The 24322-nt window shown below is 36.7% G+C and overlaps 1 protein-coding gene across 3 annotated transcripts in view; it reads right to left on the bottom strand.

Annotated features, from left to right (window-relative positions):
- The window catches only part of HTT (huntingtin), a 92907-nt gene that overhangs the window by 16327 nt on the left and 52258 nt on the right, over window positions 1-24322 (bottom strand). For all 3 annotated transcript variants that reach the window (XM_062575273.1, XM_062575275.1, XM_062575276.1), the window contains 16 exons: window positions 22607-22729; window positions 21695-21933; window positions 20244-20386; window positions 15429-15636; window positions 13930-14071; window positions 12485-12664; window positions 9497-9673; window positions 9103-9179; window positions 8369-8507; window positions 6566-6688; window positions 4724-4937; window positions 4379-4524; window positions 3685-3862; window positions 3295-3390; window positions 2174-2361; window positions 816-942 (listed from right to left, as the gene is read on the bottom strand). In XM_062575273.1, the coding sequence (XP_062431257.1) occupies window positions 816-942; window positions 2174-2361; window positions 3295-3390; window positions 3685-3862; window positions 4379-4524; window positions 4724-4937; window positions 6566-6688; window positions 8369-8507; window positions 9103-9179; window positions 9497-9673; window positions 12485-12664; window positions 13930-14071; window positions 15429-15636; window positions 20244-20386; window positions 21695-21933; window positions 22607-22729 (2500 nt within the window). The remainder of the gene's footprint in view (window positions 1-815; window positions 943-2173; window positions 2362-3294; window positions 3391-3684; window positions 3863-4378; window positions 4525-4723; window positions 4938-6565; window positions 6689-8368; window positions 8508-9102; window positions 9180-9496; window positions 9674-12484; window positions 12665-13929; window positions 14072-15428; window positions 15637-20243; window positions 20387-21694; window positions 21934-22606; window positions 22730-24322) is intronic.

Below are 24322 nucleotides of genomic sequence, written 5' to 3'. Positions count from 1 at the left end.
ATCCAAGAAATGATCGTGCTCTGTAGAATCTTAGAAGTAAAAGGACTGAAGTGCCTAGAAGCATGCTATTAAAATTCAAGCACTTTTGAAAAGATTTTCCACGCAGATCTCTAACTCCAAAAGACTGTAAAGGATTTTTGAATAAAACCCTGCAGTTTACACTAATGGTATCTAAACAATTCAAAATGAGAATGCTCTCCTAGATATTACAGTGATCATAACAGAAAACAGTGCCACACCACAAGTCAGTCAAAAATTAACCTGTAGAGCAAGAGAAAGAAAGGGGCTTTTGTAAGTACGTGGAAAATCTGATGCATTACTCTTGACAGTCCCATCTGTTGAAAAGAGTTGAACTCTTTAAGCCTCACTACTCCTCTTCAGTAAACCTTGACATACGCAGGAGCTTTAAAGTTGCAGCATCTCATTTAAAGAATTTTGAGTGTGGCACTAACCTCTATTTAGAAAATTATGCATTAATTAAAAAAAAGAGTGGGGTGAAAATAGCAAAATACAGTTAGACATGCTGTCAGTTAGTATGTACCAGAAAACAAAGGATCATTCTATAGAATATACTGAAAAGACTTCTCTGAGTTAAAAAACCTTGGTTCAATTACTACAAGTTATAGTTTTTCTCTGTACTAAGCAAAACTTAACAGCTATTGCAGCACAATTACTAATCTGCTCTGAAATCTCTCTTCCACATAAGCAACAGGGGTCAACAATAGGTACCATATTCAGTTTTATCTGGCAGCTTTACATCAGAAGTAAATATTGAAATAAAGCCAACCATATTCATTTTTTAATTTTATACATACCAAGTGTATTAATTCGATAGATAAACTCTTTAAAGATTTCTTTTTCTTGCAGAAACTCTACTGGGATTTCAGGGAAAATTGTGCCAAATTCACCTGCAGGCTTAGGTGACCAACCTAATTTCCAGACCTGATGGAACAAAGAAAGATTATTTATTCAAAAAATAATCACATTAACATGACAGTTGTAAACATATATGCATCATACAAAAGCAATGAGACATCCATACACAAAACTTGGACAAAGAGTAAATATCTACTATAGCTAATACACATTTTACCCTGCTATTGCATTAAATTTTTTTAATAACTTACTTTGCATCTTCCTCACTATCAGTTAATTATTCAGTCTTACAGTGCAAATTTGGACATGAAAGCGAAGAATTTTCTTGTTGCACAATTCAGTTTAAAAATTAAGTGATATTAAGTGCCAGGTCATTACTAGACATAGCACAGTACAGTAATGATGCAAAAATGTAATTCAAGGCCAAAGATTCCCATGCAACTGATGGCCGAAAAAGCACATAGATGTATCTGGGAGTAGAAAAAAATGTCTCAGAGATTAATTCCTCCTGATTGACCCTCATAAACAGAATGATGAACAACTGTACATACAGATCAGGAAACACTCTTTTTCTCTACCCCTCAAGACTCTAGAAGTTTTTCTGATGACTCTGCAGTTTATCAAAGCTCCTAAAAGTCATTTCACAACACCAATAAAACACTGAGGCAGTTACGAGGTTTTCTTAAACCCTTGTTACATTTGCCAAAAAAAAAAAAAAGTCCTTATCCAAAGCATTCAAGGTGAGCAGATGAGCTCGCAATGAAAGGTAATATATAATCCAAAAGTATCTACACAGCACACCAGGGTACTGCAGAAAATACCTGAGTTAGTTCAAACACTAGGACCACCTCAGTACTACTGCATTATTGTGGGACTTTGCATGACACAATACAAATTTGGTTATCAAAGAAATTAGTAGTGTATGTGATGCACTTTTTAGAGTTTTATCTGGCTGAGCAGAAGGAAACATTGGCATTCACAGAGCATTAAAGTCTTTCCTTTTTTTTTTTTTTTTTTTTTTTTTCTCCATATTTTTAACTACCACCTGGAAATTCTTTCATGTAAGATTCGATTAGAAAGGAGTGCAGTCACTCTTTTCATTCTTATCTTCCACACTGAATTCTCATTTCATATCTCTATGTTTTACTCTTTAAAAAGAGAAACTGGGCGATCAAACTAGTTAAAGGCTGAAGTCTTATTGACATAAAAGATACAGCAACATTGTTTTTTTGTTTTAACAACAACAAAAAGAAATTGTTCAATACTTGTTGCATCCTGAAAACAAAGCATAACATACCAAGGGAGGTACTCTTGTGTAACTGTTCACTAGGGGCAGCCTTGCCAAACTGATGATGATGTTCTTGAGGACAGGAGTAAGAAATGCTGGAATACTGCTGTTTCTTTTGTGTCCCAATACCAGGACAGTCTGTAAACATTCTACCATTTCAGCTACCATTTCACAAGCTGCAGCAATGTATTTTGTCCCTTTTGTGGGAAAAAAAACAGAATTAGTGTTATGAATTTAACACAAATTAAAAAGATGCAGAAAAAAACCTCAAAGTGCTAAAAGGAAGACTATTTCTACGGAAAAGTGACAGGGGAGGGAAAAAAAAGATCACACTAAGGTTGTAGACAAACATATACTTTACAGTAGTTCAACTAGTGAAAGAGTATTCCTATCACCCTCCTTGCAATTGCTTGTCATTGCTTAAGTGCTGAAGATTACCAAAACCTGAGATCTGTAAGCAGACCTGTTCACGTGTCACCTTCCTAATCCTAACACCCACAAATATGAGCCACACTGTATACAGAATTTCTGCCAAAGTTTAAAATGACCAAGCACATCTGTCTTATTAGAAAACATTCTCATAACTGGCTCTATACTAAATATGGTAAACAGGTGATTTTTGTAGGTGGTTGTGGTATCTGCTTCCACCAGCACAGCTGAATATGGAAATCAGTTTGTCCAGTCTCACAGATCTCTCTTGACCTTCACCTCAATACAATATCCCTGAATGTAGGAAGGCAGATAATGAGTATTTCTTCTGAAGAATGGAAACTTTAGTGAATTATATCTCTCCACATGAAATTTAAGAATGCCATACCACTAAGACAAGTACTACCTGAACAGTTCATATAGTCTTGCTCAGAGAAAGCTCAAGCTACACAGTATAAACAACTGACACGACCTTAAAAAAACAACAAACAAACAAAAAAAACCACCCAACCCTGCTTTTATGTTTAGCTTTCAAGAAAGCTATACATGTTCAAAATAAACCAACCTATATTTAATAAGCATTTTTCAAACAGGAATATAGACTCAAATTCTCATTGATATAAAAAGCAGTTAATTAAAAGGGGACCTAAAAACTTTTCATCAGTGAAAATCTGAGCCAAACAAATTCACTGCTTGCTTACTCTGTGTGTTTGAATCAACTTCATCCTCACTTAGGCCTTTTGAAGTATTCTTCTTTCTTTCTGGACTAAGAAGTTGATTTCCAGGTTCAACTGCAACTGAATTAAGAGAAAAATATTTTAAAAATACAGTCATTGCATATCTCATGCTCAATTTTCCTCCTCAAACCCAATCTTTCTTAAATATTTACATTTCCAAAGTATCCGCCAACTTCTAAAGTAAACAAAATTTAAAATGTGAAATTAAAATAGTACAAATAAAGTTGTCAAAGAAATAATTTAAAGGGGCTCACACAATTTAAAAGGACTCACTTCCAGACACTTAGCATTTGGTCAGTGATGGCTGATAATTTATTATGGAAACTTTTTCATACCTGTTCAAATCAGACTTACCTGCTTCTATTATAAATCTAATGCAGTTAATTAAGGAGCAAGCATATGTCACATTAACTGCAGAAGCCAGCAAATTCCAGAGATTAGGCTGCTGTAATGTCAGACAGCAACAATCCAGAGCAGCTTGAAGATCTATACTTAGTGGAATCCGGTCATGTATTAAATGCCATGATACTGCCTATGCAAAAATAAAAAATTCCATTAATATCAAGTTTGTCCAATATATAACTGTATAACCAAATTTATTTTATACTCAGCAATACCTAATACTTGTTAACAAGTTGTGTAAAATATATTCTGTTCTCTCAGAAAGTTACACAAGAAAATTATGAGAATTGTACAAGGAAAAAAGAAAAAACAAAAAATCCCCTGCACTTTCTCTATTCATTTTCCTAAAAAAAAAAAAAAAAAAAAAAAAAAAAAAAAAAAAAAAAAACCACAAATAGTGCAGGGCCATTCTCCCAAATGCCAAGATCTTTTCATTGTTCAATGAATGTCTCCTTGCAAAAAGCTGGCCTTGTCCATAAGCTCACCTGAATTTCTAGCATGTATCTAATAAAATAACCACTGAATAGACTTCTACAGTAAGATAAGAAATTGTCTAGCTCAAAAAAAAAATGGTGATCAATTCAAGTCAAAGCTGCTTCTTCTCTCAAAACTTTATCACATTTTTAATTATGCTATAGTTTCTTACCTCTACTGACATAACTACAAATTTCAAGATGTCATGCTCTTTCTCAGGAGGAACACGAAGACCAGCTGGTAGTTTTGAGAGTAACAACAAATACTGAGCCAGTGCACGACAAAGGGTCATCACAGACCGATACATCACCTCATCTCCTATAAAATAAGACTAGATGAAAACCAGCAGTTTGTATTTTTCCCCTCAGTAAACGTTTTCAAAATTATTTCATTGGCAGTTTTACACCAGGTACTTTGATTTTTTTTTTTTAACAGTAAGTTCATGTATTACCAAGGCATCTGTAAAATACCTTTGCAGAGAAGACAATAAACTTAAAAAGACTATTGTTTCTATTACCAAAGATATCGCTTAGCTTTTTCCAGTAAGCTGATGGCTCAGTTAGCAACAACGGCTGGAAAACCTGGTGGATGGCAGGAAGGTTTTGTACAATGGTAGACACATGATCCAGAGTTACCCTCCGGGCTGTTTCAAACAAGCTGCTTTTCTGATCTCTTGAGATTTCATTCATACCAAGGCTTAAACAAGGAGCTAACAAGCTTAGGTTGAATTCCTGAAATGAAGTAAGTAAATAAAAAGAAATTGCTTTTAAAGAGAAGCTAAACATAGTAGGAAACTATTCTGACAAATCAATATAGTAAGTTAAAATGTTAATACGACCTCTGCTCAACTACAGTGTAACGATATCATAATTAAGATCATTTTTGTTCTGTATTTAAATTCCAAACACTAAGAGATTTTTTTTTGCGTGTGTGTAAGGGGGGGCGGACGACACATGACACCATCAATGCACTCCTTCCAAATTTCCAGAGCAATCTGTGAATAAAGCTTAAATATGACCTATATAGAATAAATTCTCCAGTATTAAGTTACCAAATAAATAGTTTATATTAAAATAGGTAAAATGATTTTTCAAGAAGTTTCATCATAAACAAATTGGAAATTTCTCAATTTGCATAGTAAGAAAACTTCTGCTGACAAAGTACTTCCATAAGAATGAAATTCTTGCTGTGCAAAGTATAAAGTAAACTAGTGTCTTCTGCCTAAAAACATAATGCATCATCCTTTTTCCTTTCCCTCAACCTAACTCTCAGAAGTTACAAAACTAAATTTGGTGTAACTGTCCAGAAGCATGATGAGGCAGACAACTAACACTAGCAATTCAGCCCAAAACATTAAAATCTGACAGAAGTATGAGGACTTGAGCACAGGGCTGAAAAAGTACAAGCCACCGAGCTATCTTCAAAACGTGATTCTTACAGGACATAACCAGTTGCATCCATGTTGGAAGTTCAGGTAAGCTTGTAGAAGCACAGAAAATTTAAAATTTATATTCAACTCTATCAGTTATTTGATACGTAAGTTTGAACAAGTCACTAACTGAGTCTGACTTGGTTAAAAAAAAGTTTACCATCATTACACAATTCACAAGCTTCATAGACGTAGTTACTTTATTTTGAAATTAAATTAAATTACTTTAAATTGAAAAAGCAAGTCACAATTTAGCCTAGAAGTTTATTATTTTGGCATTCTAAAAAGTTCTTCTAGTAAACAGAATTTTAAATTCTAAGAAAAGTAGTAAAAGTATAGTTTAGTTTTGCAACTCCACATTTGAATATTAACCTTGTTTCTCCACAAAATACAAAACCAAAACCTCTTTGAAAAGTAACTTCCCACTGCTATTTCTGCATGCCAAAGTATTGTAGAAAATTTGAGCAAAATGTGTTCCAAGAAAACTAAGAAATAGCTATATGTTCCCCTTTATGCCAGATCTACAATGTGTTGCCTCTTACAAGCATATTACAAGTACATCTAGCATAGGTATTTAAAAAAATTATGGAAACATGTGGCCTTGTAAAATACTGTCCAGAGAAACGATAAAATTATGTAAAACTTTAAAATTTGAGTTTTTGTGAATTAAACGTAGAAACTAATCTTCTATTTCACTGTAAATATCTAACTTGTACTACTAAAATGCTAAGACTAGAAGCCTCAACAGACAAAAAAAATATCCACACTATTTTAATTGTCCAAATGGAGGGAAACTCAAGATCGGAACCATCGATATTATACTAGATGTTTACCTCTAAGACTAATTTATTAATGCTACTAATAAAGATATTAGAAATAATAAATTACAGCATTTTAGGCTCAATGTGTTTCATCTGACAAAAAAGTTACCTTGCTGGTCATGAAGGAGTTCAGTTCAGGCTCAGGAATTCTATTTACCAGCTCTGCACCTTCTAGGAGTGCTGAGTCGGACTTGATGTAACACTGCGATCTCACTAGTGACACATACCAGTCCTTTATTAAAAGGAAAATTAAATTTAGTACATAATCATTTTCAGAAGATAATGTATTTCATGGGAAGAGAGCACTGCCCATTGGCATTGAATTGTAGACCTTATAAGAAATAGCTAGACCACATTAATGTTAAAACTTTCAAATATTTTTTCTCTTTTTTAGTCACTAGGAGAAACAGGAATGAGGGAAAAACACAAGATAAGGCAAAGTACATATAATTGATAAACAGACAATCTTAAAATAGACATTCTTTGGTAAATTGCCTACAGCCAGAGAGACTGGACTGGAAAGGAAGAAAAAAAGTTCAGCATGTAGCATACTCATAAGAGGATCCTAAAACTGAAGAAAATGTCTAGAAAAATGGAATACTCAGTAGTCAAACAAACATCAGTAATAGAAAAAAAAAAAAAGATTATGACCAAGGAAGCAAAGTCTTCAGAATCACTGACCAAGTAACTTATTATACAAAGACAGCATCTATCTTACAACACTTACTGAAATGAATGAAAACCACAACACATCACTGAATATTTACTCATTAAGTTATTGGAGATGAGGCTACAGGAATCAGTCAATGTTACTGGAGAACTTGAAGAGAAAGCTATACTTTCCAGCAGAAGATTTAACTAAACAACATAAAGAGCTTCAGTTATCCCTTTTTGTGTTTTCTCTGTCACAAACAGACATTACAAATTATCTGATATCTGAACAGAATAAATTCCAAATAAAATGCAAATACTCAGGGGTTGTGGTAGAAGTATGCTCAACTACTTCCTTTGGGCAAAATTTAGATTTATCGTAAAAGGATTTTCTTGGTTAATTTGAGGACAGAAATCCATGGATCAATGGTTTCTGTGGACCATGTTGCCTCCTGCTACCTAAGTAACTTTCAGTCTAAGTCAGTGAATTCAATCGCTGTATCAGTCTCCTCCAAACTGTCAGCCAAAGAACACTTTTGCCATGTTTGCAGAAACAGTTGCCGTCCCTAATATATAGCGACACATACAGATAGATTAAAAAAAAAAAAAAAAAAACAACACCCCCCCCCCCAAAGCATTCTGTTACCTTGCATCTCTGTGGAAAAAAAAGGGAATGAAAAGGGGAAGTGATCTATGCCATCGGATAAACTAGAGAGAAAGGAGCAAGTAAACTCCAAGAGCCTTGCTCTCAGCCTCCCATCCCTCTTTGGAGACAAATACACTTAACTGCATGAAAGAGTAGTAGTTAAGAGGTCATGTTTTCTCTGAAGGTAAAGCTGAGAAGTGGGAACCAAGAGCACAGATGAACTAATAATTAATTTCCAAGAAAGTCAACCAACAGTTTTCAGCGGACAAATGAATAAAAGGAGAACTACAGCAAACACATCAACAACAAAAATAAGAGTACATACGTTGTCTTTACTGGACATTATACAAATGTTATAATCAGTATTACAGGAAAAAAAGCTTGAGAATTTTTCAAATCACCATCAAAAACATAAATGCACATGTCAATTTTTCATCTTCAGTTTACCATTCAGCCAACACACAGGAAATCACAGATCTGTATTTGAGATTCACCGACAATTCTGAGAACATTAACTGTAAATTAAAAATAAGCTGTATTCAAATATTTTGTAATGAACAACAGCTTATTTTGAGCCAAGATATTTTTAATCAATCTTTTAAAAGATAATCTTACTTTGTCTAGAATTACATTCTCTAAAGGTGCTTGGTTTTCTCCATCTAGTGGATGTGAGGTAACCAGAGGTGAAGGACTAGTCGTGTCTGGTGCTACCATAAGACGAAATCTGTCCAAGAGCGAGTAAAGTCTTTGATGTCTGAAAATGGAAATATGTATCAGTGAAGAGCTAACTTGCTCAGTTTTGTAAATCATTTATAAACAGAAAGCCACCTAGTAAGCCATTCCTAATTCTGGGAGGGAAAAGCAGTGGGGTCACCACGTTTTATTGTATGCATGCACTCATATGACATAAATTGCAAACTTAAGCAGCTACCAGCAGTCAAAACAAATGAACACTAGTATTAAAATACTTAATGTTTATACACGCTGATGTATAAAATAAAAGGTGTTCAATTTTTAACGTAATAAGTCTTTTTAATGAGTAAGAATAATCAAATTCAGTATGTACACAATCTGATCACAGGTAAGTACGTTCTAACAGTTGTCAAAAAAGAATCTACCTCTTTAAAAAAGAGGAGAGTTTAAGAGTAAAATGGAATCTATGTTTAAGAAATTCAATTTATGGATTAAAAATCAATCCAAAGCAGAGCTTTTGAGTTCCCAATTCTACTACTGTCATCAATGGTGTAAAAAAACAAAACAAAACAAAAACACAAAAACCCTCAAACCCCCACATAATATTTATTACTTAGTATAAGTAATAAATTTTAACATCTATTTATACTACTTACCTTGCTGCTAATCCACTGTTTTGAAGGTATTCCTGAATTCTATCTAATTCTTCAACTGGTAACTGAGTAATGCTATTCTATAGGAAAAAGTAACAAGAATTTTACAGGACTAAAATGAGTAAGATATCCACGTGCACTTTGAATAGACTAGGGAAAACATAGATGAAGTGAAATGCAATAATTTTATAAATATAAAGTTGTATAAAATATGTGTGTCTGTGTATATATATATACACTCACACACCCCTATACATATGTGTGTATGTGTAAGATTCCCCTTACCAATGGGTTCATTTTAAGCATCCTTGATAATCAAACGTACTTCAGGTGTTACACTTAATTATACTGCTAGTACTAACCAGTCTGCTTTGCAAATGAACATACTTATCCTTACCTGTAAAGTTGCGGCCAAAAGCATTTCCACCCGACGACAAGCCAGTGTGTCTACCATACGAGCTAGCACACGGAACGGAGTACAGAGAAGCTTATCAACATACAATGTTAAGACAGCCCCAGACTGGCTGAGATGTATCCCCTCCAAGCACTGTAAAGTCTTCTTAAGAACTGTGGGCTGGACATTGAAACAAAACAAAAAGAGTCACATTATATATCTCGCATGAATGACAGCAGAGTTAAATAAGATGATGCTGGAACAGGACAAAAAGTTATCAATTTCAACAGAAAAATCTCAGAGCTAAAGGGAAAGGTATTTAGAATGAAAAAATCATAGACAATTACCTGATCAATATAATTATTTGTATATGAACAGGTCTAAGTTACCAGGTTATTTAATTAATATGAACACTGATTTGCTTACTATTTAGTTTTGAAAGCAGTAAGCATGAAAAAAAGTTACAGATGAAGAGTAAATAAGAAGTACGGAGCAAAGCTCACAGGAAAAAAAGCTAATTTTAAGTAAAATTGTTAAAGGCTTTGAAAATAGCAAGAAGCTCAAATTTTTGCTAGAAGGAGGTAGAAATATGAGCAGAGACAAGACAGGACACAAGTAAGAAATCCAAATAAACATCTGGGGGGGGGTTGAACAGGAAATAGGCTAACACAAATGTTTAGTTCTAAAAACAGCAATGTTTATTCAGGATTAAGAGATGATACAAGGAAAGACTTTTTTCTAAAATTAACAACAGCACCAATAATTTAGACAGAACAACACAAAGGTAAGACTCACAGAGCCAAACTTGTTTTACAGCAGTCTAGTATCAAGTTATTTTGATTTTACTGACTTTTCTGATAATTACTAACATTTCACAGAATGACTAAACCTTTCTTTCAAAAGAGGCTTCTTTAGTTAATCTCACCCATTCTTAGACATGCACCCTACAACCCAGACTCAGCACACTAAAACATTTTACTTAGATGCTTAAGGTATTAATAAAACTGTCCTAAACTCCTACATAGGCAAGTGGAAGATAGGCTGCACTGGCACGCTATTCAGTCTTGACAGCACTTCCCTCCGTTGCCTTTATAAGAAGCCCAGCAAACAATTCACACTTAGATGAGTAAATTCCCAAAATTAAGAGGATGTATCCAAGCTTACGTCCCTATGAATCATCATCCACTTTTAATTTGAAAGCTAAAATAATCAACAGTAATCACACACTGACTTCCTGATCAGACCAGTGGAAGAAGGCATGAGCTAGCAAATCATTTTAATCTCTCTTCAGTTGTTACGGCCCATGGAGATGGAGTGGTTCCTATTCTTTCCTGTGTAGTCAATAGGTATGCAACCAAGGTACTGAAATCAAAGATGAAAGTTAGAGCTTTAGTTTGCCCTTCAGATATTTATTATGCAGGGTAATACCTAGGAAGGAAGAAAAGCAGCTTAGCCAACTCCTACTTGAATTTATAGACTTGGCCTCTTCAGGGACCCGCTTGCACGCAGTAGGTTTAGGATTTGGCTTAAGGCTCTAGAAAGAAGAGGGATCCAAGATGGTTGGTTAATATTCAAGCATCACTTCCTCCAGACTCAAGAGCAGTGCATCCTCATGAGTGAGAAGCCCAGCAAAGGGGGCAGGAGACCTGCATGGATAAGCAAGGAGCAACTGGCAAATCCCTAACAGAAGAGGAAAGTACACAGAATGTGGAAGAGGGGACAGGCCACTTGGGAGGAGTATAGGAACACTGTCAAGGGATGCAAGGAGGAAGGCCAAGACCCATTTGGAATTAAATCTAGCACGGGATGTCAAGGACAACAAGGGCTTCTTCAAATACATCTGTAGCAAAGGGAAGACTAGGGAAAATGTGGGCCCACTGCTGAGGGGGGTGGGTGCCCTGGTGACGAAGGATGCAGAGAAGGCAGAGTTACTGAATACTGCCTTTGCTTCTGTCTTCACTGCTAAGGGCAGCCCTCGGGAATCCCCAACCCTGGAGACAAGCGAGAAAGTCTGGAGAAAGGAAGACTTTCCCTTGGTTGAGGAGGATGGAGTTACAGATCATTTAGGCAAACCTGACATCCACAAATCCATGGGCCCAGATGGGATGCACCCATGAGTGCTGAGGGAGCTGGCAGATGTTACTGCTAGACCACTCTCCATCATCTTTGAAAGGTCATGGAGAACAGAAGTGCCTGAGGACTGAAAGCAAGCCAGCATCACTCCAGTCCTCAAAAAGGGGAAGGAAGAGGACCCAGACAACTACAAGCCAGTCAGCCTCACCTCCATCCCTGGAAAGGGGATGGAACAGCTCCTTCTGGATGTCATCTCTAAGCACGCAGAGGAAAAGGAGGTGATCAGGAGCAGTCAGCATGGATTCACCAAGGGGAAATCCTGCTTAACCATTCTGATAGCCTTGTATGATGGAATGACTGGCTTGATAGATGAGGGGAGAACAGTGGACATTGTGTACCTTGACATCAGCAAGGCTTTTGACACCATCTCCCATAACATCCTCCTAGATAAGCTCAGGAAGTGTGGGCTAGCTGAGTGGACAGTGAGGTGGATTGAGAACTGGCTGAAAGACAGAGCCTTGTTGGAGGCCTGTAGGTAGCAGTGTTCCCCAGGTGTTAGTACTTGGTCCAGTCTTGTTCAGCTTATTCATCAATGACCTGGATGAGGGGACTGAGTACACATTTGATGCTACAAAACTGGGAGGAGTGGCTGATACAGCGGAAGGCTCTGCTGCCATTCAGAAAGACCTGGGCAGACTGGAGAGCTGGGCACAGAGGAACTTTGTAAAATTCAAAGGCAAGAGCAGGGTCCTGCACCTAGGCAGAAATAATCCCATGCACCAGTACAGGCTGGGGATAACCTACTGGAAAACAGCTCTGCTGAGAAGGCCTTGGAAGTCCTGGTGGACAAAAAGTTAATTACGTTTCAACATGCTGCCTAATAGCTATTCTTAGAATTAGTCAAAAAGTTAAACTTACCGCTGCAAGATTCTCACACCGTGATTGAATGGCCTGAATAAAGAGACCACTGGCTGCTGAATTCCTATGAACAGCGCTAATAAAGTCTTGTACGGGAGGCTCATGGGACAGATTAATCAAGTCTTGAACATGGTTCACAATAAGCCAGGTCAAGTGTTCCGAATCATGCAGGTTTTGACACTAAAAGGGAAGGAGAAAAAGAGAAAAAAAGTATTTGATTCCTTTAACACCTATAAGCACTTAATCACTGAAAAGCTTATCCAGTATTTCATAACATAATGATGATGATAGTATTAGGTATGGGCACTTCACACAATTATTTTAAAATCGTTATCAGAATTATTTACAAAAGACAGAGGGTTTTTTTTAATGCTTTTGATCTTGTTGTAAATTAAGAAGGTTATGATGAATTTTCAACCACATTTTTCAGGATCATTGCACTAAAACCCCAAGTTAGAAACAAGTGAAATAAGGCTCATTCAAAGATGCTGCTTTTAATGAAATGTCATCAGAAATAAAGATACATACTCAAAGTATTCTTGTAAAGTGAAATTTTCAGTTAGGCTTCTTTTTAAAGACTTTGTATTATTACTATATGTCTTAAACACATGATGAATAATTTCTGGAAAGCAAGTCCAAAAAATGATCTGTCAGTAATTCTAAACCTACAGGGGCTTTGTCTATATCAACAAGCAGCGCAACGTAAGATCTGCAGAGCTAACCTGGTAACGCTGAGAAGTTAACATTCCCCTGTACAGAAGTTTTGGAGGGTTTTACTTTGAAATAGCTCTAATCTGAGCCTGATGACTGAATGCCTGTTAGTCATTGCAGGGCTTCTTAAACATACCTTTCTGTTCAAGTTGAATACAGTTTGCTTTCCCAAAAACTGCCTTGCAATACCAACAAAGTGCAATAAGAACGGACTGTAGGAAGATACACTTCAGAAGTACACTTCAGATCTAAACTAAAATGCTAGTATTAATGCATCAGGAGGCTGAATCCACAGGAGTTGCACTCATTAGGGTATCAAAACGGAAGTGAAATAGTGAAATGGTAAAGAGTAAAGAGGGAAAGTTTTGTTTTTTTTTTTTTTTTTTTTTTTTTTTTTTTTTAAGTCTGCAACTGAGAAGTGTAAAACTTCTTACTATATTCCTAAGACTTCACATGTAAGGGACATGACACCCAGTCACTTTACTGTCTACCAAGTATCCTTTAAAAGATGTTAAGAATTCTAAGCTCAGAATAGAAAAAAAACACCAAATGAAAAACTGGATTTCAGAGGTCATATTGGAGCTTAGATAAGCACCCTCTGAAAATAAAATGACAAGTTTCACAAACGTTCATTTTTCACCTGTGAACTTGACATAGATTCACTCCATATACATCAGTACTGTTAGCCTAATAAAATGCCATAAAATTTATAAAATTCACAAATCAAAACTTACAACATAATCACAGAAGAGAATGAGCGCGCCTCTTCTCACTATCTCTCGATTGCACATGCCACGTTTAGATTCCAAATCTGATTCATCACTATCTCCAGTTATCTGAGGGCTAAGCAATTTAGTAGTAGAAAGACTGTGTCTCCTGCAAGAAGCATATTATGTTTTATTACTATGGCTATCAAAATATTCAGTTGCTTGGAATATTCTACCCATGTCCTTATATAGTATCTATTTTCCTGGAAATTAATTATAAACATTATTACTGCTTTGAAACAGCCCCTATGATTTGTCATTAGTACTCTAACAATTGTAGTATTTCCTTTTTTGTTCAGCATTTATTACTTCTTTCAACAGTTATTTATGAGAGAAACATGGCTTATCATGTCTCTGGTAGGATAACAGATCCTAATTTCCGTGTCTTCTTCTCAACCCATCGAACCAGTTCTTGAGCATCTAAATCCAGTGTCAATTTGAAACTGATGCCCAACAGAGATAAAATGGAGGTAATACTGGTAAATCAAAAAAAGACAACTAGGATAAATAGCAAAAGTCACCTTAGCTATTTTAGTTGCCTTAGTTTGCTCATGAACAATGATCTGCTCATAATTTGATGTTTCCTCAGATCAGAGTAATGCTTTCCAAACCGTCAGGTTTATCTGAGGCCAGAATCTCATGTTTGGATGCAACTCTTTCAAACTATTAACCTACTCATGTGGTAGAGCAAGATTAATCCTCCCTAACATTCACTGTACAAACATCAGAAATGTCACCTAAGCTAGCTGTTAATCTCTCTCTCTCTCTCTACAGTTAACATAGAGTGATACACACTCACACAGCAGGGCAGCCTCCTTAGCCTCAGAGAGGGAATCATCCCAAAAGTGTCTGGCAGATGGGATGAACCAACCTCAGACCAAGGAACACTACTTTTAGATCAGACACCTGACTTCCAGACAACTGAAGTGAGGTTACTATGATGGCTGGTGCTAATACTATGTTTTGATGGCATCTAGTAATAGACCCACTCAGAACATAGTTATGTATCTATAGTATACTGATCAGATTGTATTTTTATAAACACAATGCCTATCATCTGTACTATCTGGCTGTCAGCTAGAAGATGAAATAAAGATTCCCCATTGAAGCATAACATCTGGCATATTGAATATTCTTATGCTTACTTCCATAATTATAGTTAGAATAATTGTGTAGATGGAGCTTTCTTGGTTTAAAGGTGGAGAGACTACCCAATAGTATTTGAGGGAAAACTGAATATAGAATGTATTTCCTTAGTTTAAAAGGCAGGCTGAACTTGGAACACACAATACGTATGTACCTGGGTACGTAAAATAAATGCAAAAGAGCTACCTATTTCAGTACAAACAGTACTATTCAACAGCTGAGAGGTTTAGCAGATTAAAAGCTAGATTTTTTTCACATAACTGTAGGAAATACAATTAGGAGACATTCTACTTCTACTAGGGATCAAAACCAAATCTTACTTTGGAGTTTGATGCACTTCTGACCACCAGTTGTAGTTGGTATAATTGACAAGAAGCAGGATTTGACACCAGAGAAGAACTAAAGAAGGATGCGTGGGAATCATGGACTGAACAAGATCACTCAAACTTTCAAGGGTATAAAAACTACCATCAGATCCATCTCCTGTAAAAAGCCTGGTGGCTGCAGCTGTGATTCTTCTAAACATTCCTGAAAACAATAAAAGCATATTAGAGTATCTATGCTCTAGCTGGAATTGCAAAGTTTTAAAATTAGTCAGGGTAGCCTGAAAATACAAGAACTGTTTTGTAAGTCAGTACCAACTCCTGGAAGCAAGGGAAATCATAAGTGGTTTTTATAAATGTAGAGAAATCATGCAGTTTGCCAGAAGGCAGTATGGGAACCAGTAAAGGCCAGCTGGCAGATTCAGTATTCAATGCCTTAGATTAGGTGTTTAGATTAGGAGCTGTACTGAAATTTTCTAACCTTGCCTCTAACATGTATTAAAAAAATTTAACACATGAAAACTTTTACCAAACTTTAAGTTGTTAACTATTAGACCTTTTTTTAAAAAAAATGAAGTTGAACACAAGTCCTAAATAAGATCAGAACCATGCTATAGTAAGTAGTCTACATTCTAAGAAAGATCATTTTCAAGTCTCATACTTCAGATAACGGCTCCCTAAATATATTAAACTAAGCTGATACCCTTCCATCCAAATTCTGCAGCAAGTGCAAAAGTAGATGTTTATGTGAGGAAAAAAATCTCTGCCCTGCATGTTGAACATTCCACACAAAAGCTGAATTTTGCTTTCTGACTTTGTTTCTGTGTTTATACGCCAAAACGAAGGGAAGAAAACAAGGAAAACAGAGAAACTCAGTGCTTAAAGGCAAAAGACCTTTTGAGTTCCAGAAAGAAGAGATCAGAGGAAAAAAAGAAAAGAGTTAGAAAGTAAAAGCTAATCAAAATAACAAAAATCTGCAGCATTGCCAGTCATACCAAGCTGTAAGCTCCACAGCCACATGGACCAGTCTAAGTTGCCCCTGTATCTCCGACAAATACACAGTGCAAATACCCAAGAATAGAAAAATGACTGACTTCAGTAACTCAGGTTTTACTTAGCAGCAAGCCAGTGCATTTCCATTCAAGCTTCCTGTCTGTGCAACAAGTGCACCATCTAGTGACTTTCTACAGTCATGAAAGCCACTACATGCTACTCTTCCAAAGACACCTTACTTATTATGCCTTTCATTTCTACTACCTTTAAGGTATTGCACTGGGAATCTTCATCTCTAGTCTAGTAGCTTCCAGTAGTTGAATACACAGGAGTAATCAATATCAGCATTCTGACCAAAACATAATGGGCAAGATGACAAGACACACAAGTAGAGTAACAGTTAGGAATGACAGAAGACCAGTGTGTGTTCCCAGACACAAGTGACACTAAGCTGTAGCCAGAAGGACATAATAAAAAAAAAAAAAAAAAAAAAAAAAAAAAAAAAAAAAAAAAAAAAGCAAGCTTTCATTGTGCAAAAGACAAGTATTAAAAAAACTAGGCATTTAGTTAAGCCTAAACCTAGCAGAATATACAAGACATGAAAATATAGCTCAGGTGTCCAAACAACTTTCATTCTACTTTATACTACTTTATAATATAACTCTATTACTACTAGTACTTGGAGTATACCTGTAGTCCTAGATTAAGTCCACTTCTAGCAAACAAGCATAATCCAGTGCTTGGTATGAATATTTTATACAAGGTTTCAACAGCGTTTTTGGCAGTATTGCTTTGAAGCTAGTCCCCACAGCAGAACTAGCTGAACCTTCCCTTTCCATTATCCCCAGCTCCTGTTGCTACAGCACACACTTGCCCAATTTCAATGACCAGCTTGATTTTCTGATTTCATTGATCCTAGCTTGACTCCATTTAACCACTTACCTGAAACCATTTAGCCTTACGAATTCACGTTTCAACTGTTCTTTGATAACAGCCGTTAGCAGGACATATACACAGTAACTACAATAGTAACAGGGGCATGGGAGAAGAGAGCAATCACCCACAACATTGAGGGGCATCAGTGCTAAAGCAGGCTTAGAAAAAGGTCAAGAAAGGCTCTGTTAAATACAACCATTTTTTTCCTTTTACCTCACAACCCTGGAGTCTTTGGGAGTAAAAATCCAGGTTGGGAGGGCTCAGTTTCTTTAACCAAGCTCTCTTTTGACAAGTTAAAAAATAGATCCACCATGGCAGCACAAACTCCCTCGCAACAGAATTCAATTGTTTTCCCATTCTCCCTCCTACTCATTACTGAGTCACTGAAGACTAGGAGTTGTTAAATCAAAGCAAAACAAACTTTGACCTCTAGTAGGAAGGAGCAGTTGAAGAGCTACAAAACTTCCATCAGTCTGTTTGCTTGCTTAAGTCCATATCTGAGTTATATATGTTTGCAAGAAGTTGGTAGAAAAGAGAGTAACAGAACAAAGATTTGGGGAGTTCTCTTTGGTCTTCTTTTGTTTGAAAGGGGGGAGAAGGGAAGGTTTAAACACTTCCTAAGAGTGCACCCTGCAGGAAAAGCTTAAAAGAAAAGATCAGATAGTGTTTGGACACAAATACAGAATCAGGCTAAATGCCTAACAAGGGTCTTTTGTATGCATGTTTTTTGTTATTCACACCTGTTAAGTAAGGATGTACTGTAATTGCCATTTTACAGGTCCCCAGAGGGACCTAGACTGCAGAGTGACTAGTCCAGTATACTGGAAAGTTTAAGATGATGCTAGGACTTTGCCAAGATCTTAAAAATTGCAGCTATCTACCATAATCCAAGATCTGTGAAAAAGTGGCAGAGGCCAGCTCAACAGGCAAGACAAGGAGTCTGAACACTAGTGCTTTGAAGGAACAAAAAGGAGCGAAGTGTTTCAAGGACTCTGTTCAGGAGAGACACCTTCGACTTCTTACTACCAAACACAAAATTTAGGAGGAAATCTGTGGCAATAAGAGCAGAAAAACTGTCAATGGAGGTACTGAAAATGGGAGCGGGAAGTACTTGCTAATGACTCACTAGGAAGAGGATAAGGCTGTGATTAGAGTGCCAGAATTATTAGGAACAGTAGCTAAGAAAATGTTATGTTTGTGCTCCAAAATATTGTCAGCCACTTTAGGATAAAATATCTCTTTTAGAAACAAATAGAAGTATATAACTGAAAGAGTTAAATAAAATTAATGCCACTAGCATCTGAAGTTGACCCAGATTACAAAGTACTCCGCCAGACTTTAACCATGAGAATACATTTACCATCTTTAAATACAGCCAGACTCTGAAAGTTCAGGAAAGCAAGTAGAGACTATTTACTAACAGGATCTCTTTCCAAGGCCCTACAGTATGCTCTGCTACAGTTTTCCAAGTCTTTCAAGAAGAAAAGCAAAAATCTATCCAGAGGTTTGAACAGAAAGTATTATAGGTTGCTTCTTGGTGAAGGGGATTTCCTTATGTCAGTAATCAAAAATTTGAAACAAGACTTGCAACTCCCTATTCTTTCACCGTGGAACTTAATTAACAATGAAAACACTTTTCTATGTATTTACAGAAGTACTGAGATCCACACAGAGCAGCATTCAGAAGCTATAAAACACAGCAGAGTTTCCTCTTGGCTAAGCACCAGATCATTCTAAGTTGTTTCCATAAAGGCAGACTGTGCCCCAAACCAAGCAAGACTAAGGAAGGAGAGTGGTCAAGGTACATGTCCTACAAGCCTCTCAGCTTTAACAGTCTGCATCTTAGGAGTAAGGCACTCTCTCTCTGTCCATGGAGTTACACATGAGCAGCTACTCCTCATGAGATCCTGGTCTACAACAGCCTTTGGAATGATTTGACAGAGCTAGGCCTGTCGTGAAAGGACAAAAGGCTGAAAGAAGCAAGAAGTTCTAAGACAAAAACCTGAAAGACAAAATTTTGAACTCTGAAAATTCCAACATAATAGCAACCATATGAATGTGCCCTACTGCTTCAATTAGGTTGTGATAGCTGGCAAAACTCCAGAAGTTTTGCTGCTACCACACTTCCCTTAGGTCAGTGGGAAAACTGCATGTGGAACAAGGTAAGCAGGAGAGGGTCTGCTATACTGTCAAATGTCAGATGCTGAAGGCTGAAAATCAGAATGAAGGAAAGAACAGTCATAGTCAGACATAAAAGGGGCAGGTAATACAGAGAAGAAACAGACTGCAGCTGTTAGTGTCACTATCAGGAAAATAAGATTAAGAAATCTGACCAGTTCTTAAAGGCCAAGAGAATATACAGCAGAAGACATATACAGCACAATTCTCAAACCTGAAGAGAACTATAACCTACAAAACAGTAGTACTGTTTGAAACCATACTACTTTTCCTACTTTTTTTGTTTTTAAAACTATGATAAAGAAGGACAGAAACTAAACTTGTCAAGGGTCTGATCCAGTGGTCTGTTAAGTATTTTAAGCTTCAATCTACCTCCCAACCTCCCAGTAGAAACGAACTGCAAGAAACACAGACAGATTGTTTGCAATGCTTTGCTGGAGAATTTTGGACAGTTAAAAGGATGACTGAGCAGAATCTAAGTAGTGAGTTTTCATCTATAAGGAAAGGAAGCATTACAAAACACATTCCTTGAATGTGTAAGCCCAAAGTTTGGGAATCTCTCTTAGAAATGCCTCAGATAGCATCTCTGTGGCACCTAAGCCTTCCTTCTCAGTGGTTCTTCAATTCATACAAGGATTGTTTCAAAACTGAAAACACTGATCACTGTTTACATGCTGCAACACATGGCATTGTTTCAATTATTACCTGATTTGAAGATATGTATTAAGCACATAAGCAGTGTTCCCAACTCCTGACAGTAGAAAGTATGTTGCTGTTCATTCATGTCCACTTTCAACTGCTTAGTAACAATATCTTCCAGTAGAATGCCAACCAGTTGCAGTAAGAACCTTGAAAAATCATGCACACAATCAACAGAAAAAACATCAATGCAACATAGTTCAGAACACCATGAGTTTTGTCTGTGAAACTCAACAGACAAAAAAAACCCCACAAAATATAAAATCATTGCCCATTTGTCCTAAATAAGATTTTTTTTTTTTTAATGAACCGTACAAGACTGATTTAAAGCAAGTATGATATAGCTATGGACACATGATCACAACCAATTGAATTAATTTTACATTGGAACTATGGTACCAATTCATCAGCTAAGTCATAATAAATGACAGTATGCATATACCAGTCCACCTCACTTACAGAGAAAACTTATACAAAATGATGCTGTCTCTTTATACTGATTTGCAAAGAGCTAAGAACACATCCTGACAGTAACCACAGCTCAGCTGACGAGGAGCAACTTGGTAATTTAGCTGCCTGAAGTATCAGCTACCCACATTCATGTGCCCACACAGATTCTAGATCATCCCTCCAGCTGAGGGTGGGACAGAGAGTGGGACAAAGAAAATAAACATCTGAAAGGGTTTTCTGAGACAAGCAATTCTCACTCCTAGCCATAATCATTCCTCAGCTCACTCTTGATGGACATAAGGTCATGTTAAAGGAGTCCTCAATACCCTTTCCCCATTACCCTCAGAGAGCTGAACAATAAAAAGAAGTTTTTTATCTAAATTTTTCATCTAAAGTTTCATACTTCAGGAGGAAAAAATTCTTAAACAAGCAGTTATTTCAGATGTCAACACAATACCCCTGCACCTCTCCTGTCTTCTTTTGCCCAATTTTTCCATTCTTGGAGAACTCCAGGATAGGAAGCTCACTAGACAAAGCTAGCTCTTTAAAAGCAGAAAATAAAGAGCAGGACTAATTTATGAGATTTGAATCTATTTGCCACCAAGATCCCAATACAGAAAATGATCATCTTCAAAAATCTTTCAGGCCCCAAAATGGGAGCATGGAAACAACTAACCCGTTAAACTTTCAGCAGAGATTTCGACGAGACCAGGATTTATCCATTTTCCATTTTTTAATCATTTATGCATTTTAAGGCCAGGATTTACCTATTTATCCACAGCTCAAGTAAAACCTTCCCTTGGCCTGAGAAGAGATCTCAGAATAGCCCAAAATTCCCACTAAAAGCTGTTCATCTCCTTCCCTTACTGTCCAACTTACTTCATCTCCTACACACAACACCTCCCTTATCAGGTAACATTTCTATGGACACGTACATATTGCACAGTATATTTGCAATTTCTAAGAAAACTCAATATTTCTCCAAAGTTATTCAAAAGACAACATACCTAGAAAATGTCTCTTCAGGCAGACATTTCACCTGTTTAATCTCAGTGTGATCCTCTGGTACAGACACATTATTTTCTCCACGCCTCAGTCTGTTAATTGCTTGACAGGAAATCAAATACGGGGAGAAGGAAAGCTCTTGAATACGGGATAGAACTATGTCTTCTGTTGATTGTGAAATCAGAACTCTAAGGATAGCTAAAATTCCAGAAATCCATAACTGGACAGTACTCACTGATGCCTAACACAAACACAAAAATGCACAAGACCATTAACAGAGTGAATAAGCAAGCTTCCTAGGTACCATAAAAATAGCATTTTGGAAGATCTGAATATAAAATTTGCTTCCTGCTTGGAAGATACAAATATAAAATTTGTTTCCTGCTTGCTCCACTCTCAGATGTGTCTGATTTTATGGAAGAGTAAAGTAAAGCAAGTTTTAAGTTAAAAATATTCAATGTAGAAAAGGTGCATACATTCCTATGTTAAGGCAAGTCTTCAAAAAAAATCAACTATATAAATGATATTAACCTTCATATAAGGAAAATGATTTAACTATTAAATTGCATGCTAGAACCATATTAGTATGTTCCTCTTACACTCCTGATCCTCAAAACACAAAAAGATAATCCATAAGCAGAATTTTCCTGCTTAAAGCGCCAGCTGCCAGCTGGTAAATCTTACTTTTAATAAATTCTTTCCTAAAATCTGCTCCACGTACTCTACCACCACACTGGAAATAGAAACGCAGATTACAAGAACGTTTTAGTACTCTTTTGCTGCTGCTTTCTTTTGCCAATAAACACACACTTTTGCTGATAAACACACCAGTTTATCTTCCTTGAGAATGAAAAAACACTTCCATTGTTAACTAGAAACATTTCACCTGCCCCAGCAAGCTCCCACTTACTTACCATTGTTTTAGGAGTAACAAACATGCTCCTTAAAAGCATGTCCACTGGGCGAAGGGATGAAGGAGCCAAAATTTCAAACAAAGTGTTCAGTACTCCCAAAGCGTCATGAGAATCTATGTGCATCTATTTAAAAGAAAACCCACAAAACTAATTTATAACTAAAACTAAAAGTAATTGCAACACACAATGACCATTTCATGTTTTAAACACTTCTATGACAACCTATGCATAATAAGACTGTCCTTTATAACACAAAACTTGGAGCAATCAAATTCCATGAAAGGTAAATGAAAGTTTCATTGCAGGCCTTCCTGAACAGGATGTAAATACACAGACAGAAATCCATCATATGAAATTCAATACACATATAACATACATTTTATTAGGTGAAACAGACATATTTAAAGAACAACTAATGAGATCACAAAACTGTCATAAATTTTAAAAACTTCCCCCCTCTGCAATGCACACCTTACCCTACATATTCACAGAGAACACTGGCACAAGAACAACTTGAATGTCTTGGTTGTGAATAAATTTAAGCAGAAAATTAAGATAAAAATTCCTCCTCAACAGAACAATGAACAGCTACAGTGATGTTGCACTGCAGCAGTTGAGGCAAAGTCTTACTAAAAGAGTAGTTGTTGATCATTTATTACTTATATTATAAAACATTTGATTGCAAGGAAAAGTGGAGAGCTGGACTCAATCAATCTGGAGGAGCCTATCTTGCCTACATAACTGCACAATTGAGCAAGTGCACAAATTCATACAAAACAAGAGCAGCCTCAGTTAGTAAACATCTTAGTTTTTCCTCACAATCTGTTGGCTAGCCCTCAATACTTTCCATTAGATATCCTTGTGGGAGTGGGGATCTGCCACCATGCAATAAAGAACATTAAGAGCACAATTTCACTAGATTTACTTCATATCCTAGAATGAAAAATAATTTACTCCAAAGATAGTATTGCAAGACCTGCGTTGCTGAGGGAGCACAGCACCAAACGTCTCTTTTTTTTTAAAAAAGGAGTCTTCTTTCCTCTCAGCTAGAAAAGGTCTACTCCCCACCCCCAATCTGGAGTACCATGTCTGGTTCCAGGCTCCCCATGGCAAGACAGACATGGACATACTGGAGCAAGTCCAGCAAAAAGCCACAAAGATGATTAAGGGATTTCAGCATCCGCCATATGAGGAGAGATTCAGAGAGTTGGGACTGTTCAGTCTGCAGAAAGCTTATCAATGTGTATAAATATCTGATCTTTGGTGGTGGTGGGGGGGGGGGAGGGAACAGGAAAGCAAAGAAGGTACAGCCAGGCTCTTCTCAGTGGTGCCTAGGGAAAGGAAGGAAGAAATGGGCAGAAACTGATGTGTGTGTATGTATATAAAACGTATTGTTTATAAATATTGTTTTATATATACACACACACATATATATATATGTATTTAACATATATATGTGTAGTCAAATGCTAGAAGAGGTTGCCCAGAGAGGCTGAGAAGCATCCGTCCTTGGAGATGGTCAAGATGCAGCTGGACACAATCCTGGACATTCTGCTGGATTCCCCACCCCACTCTGAGCACAGGGACTGGACTTAAATGATCTCTAGAAGTCCCTTCCAAACACAACTATTCTATGGTTTATAAATGCAGTTTTAGATGATGCTATTTTGTTCTCCTCATTAAAGAGGGATGTAGTTTGACACACTGCAGTTACGA

This window comes from Rhea pennata, chromosome 4, assembly GCF_028389875.1.
Source record: "Rhea pennata isolate bPtePen1 chromosome 4, bPtePen1.pri, whole genome shotgun sequence".
NCBI lineage: Eukaryota > Metazoa > Chordata > Aves > Rheiformes > Rheidae > Rhea > Rhea pennata.
The sequence above is the reverse complement of the archived record's forward strand: the minus strand, read 5'-3'. Positions and strand labels throughout refer to the sequence as shown.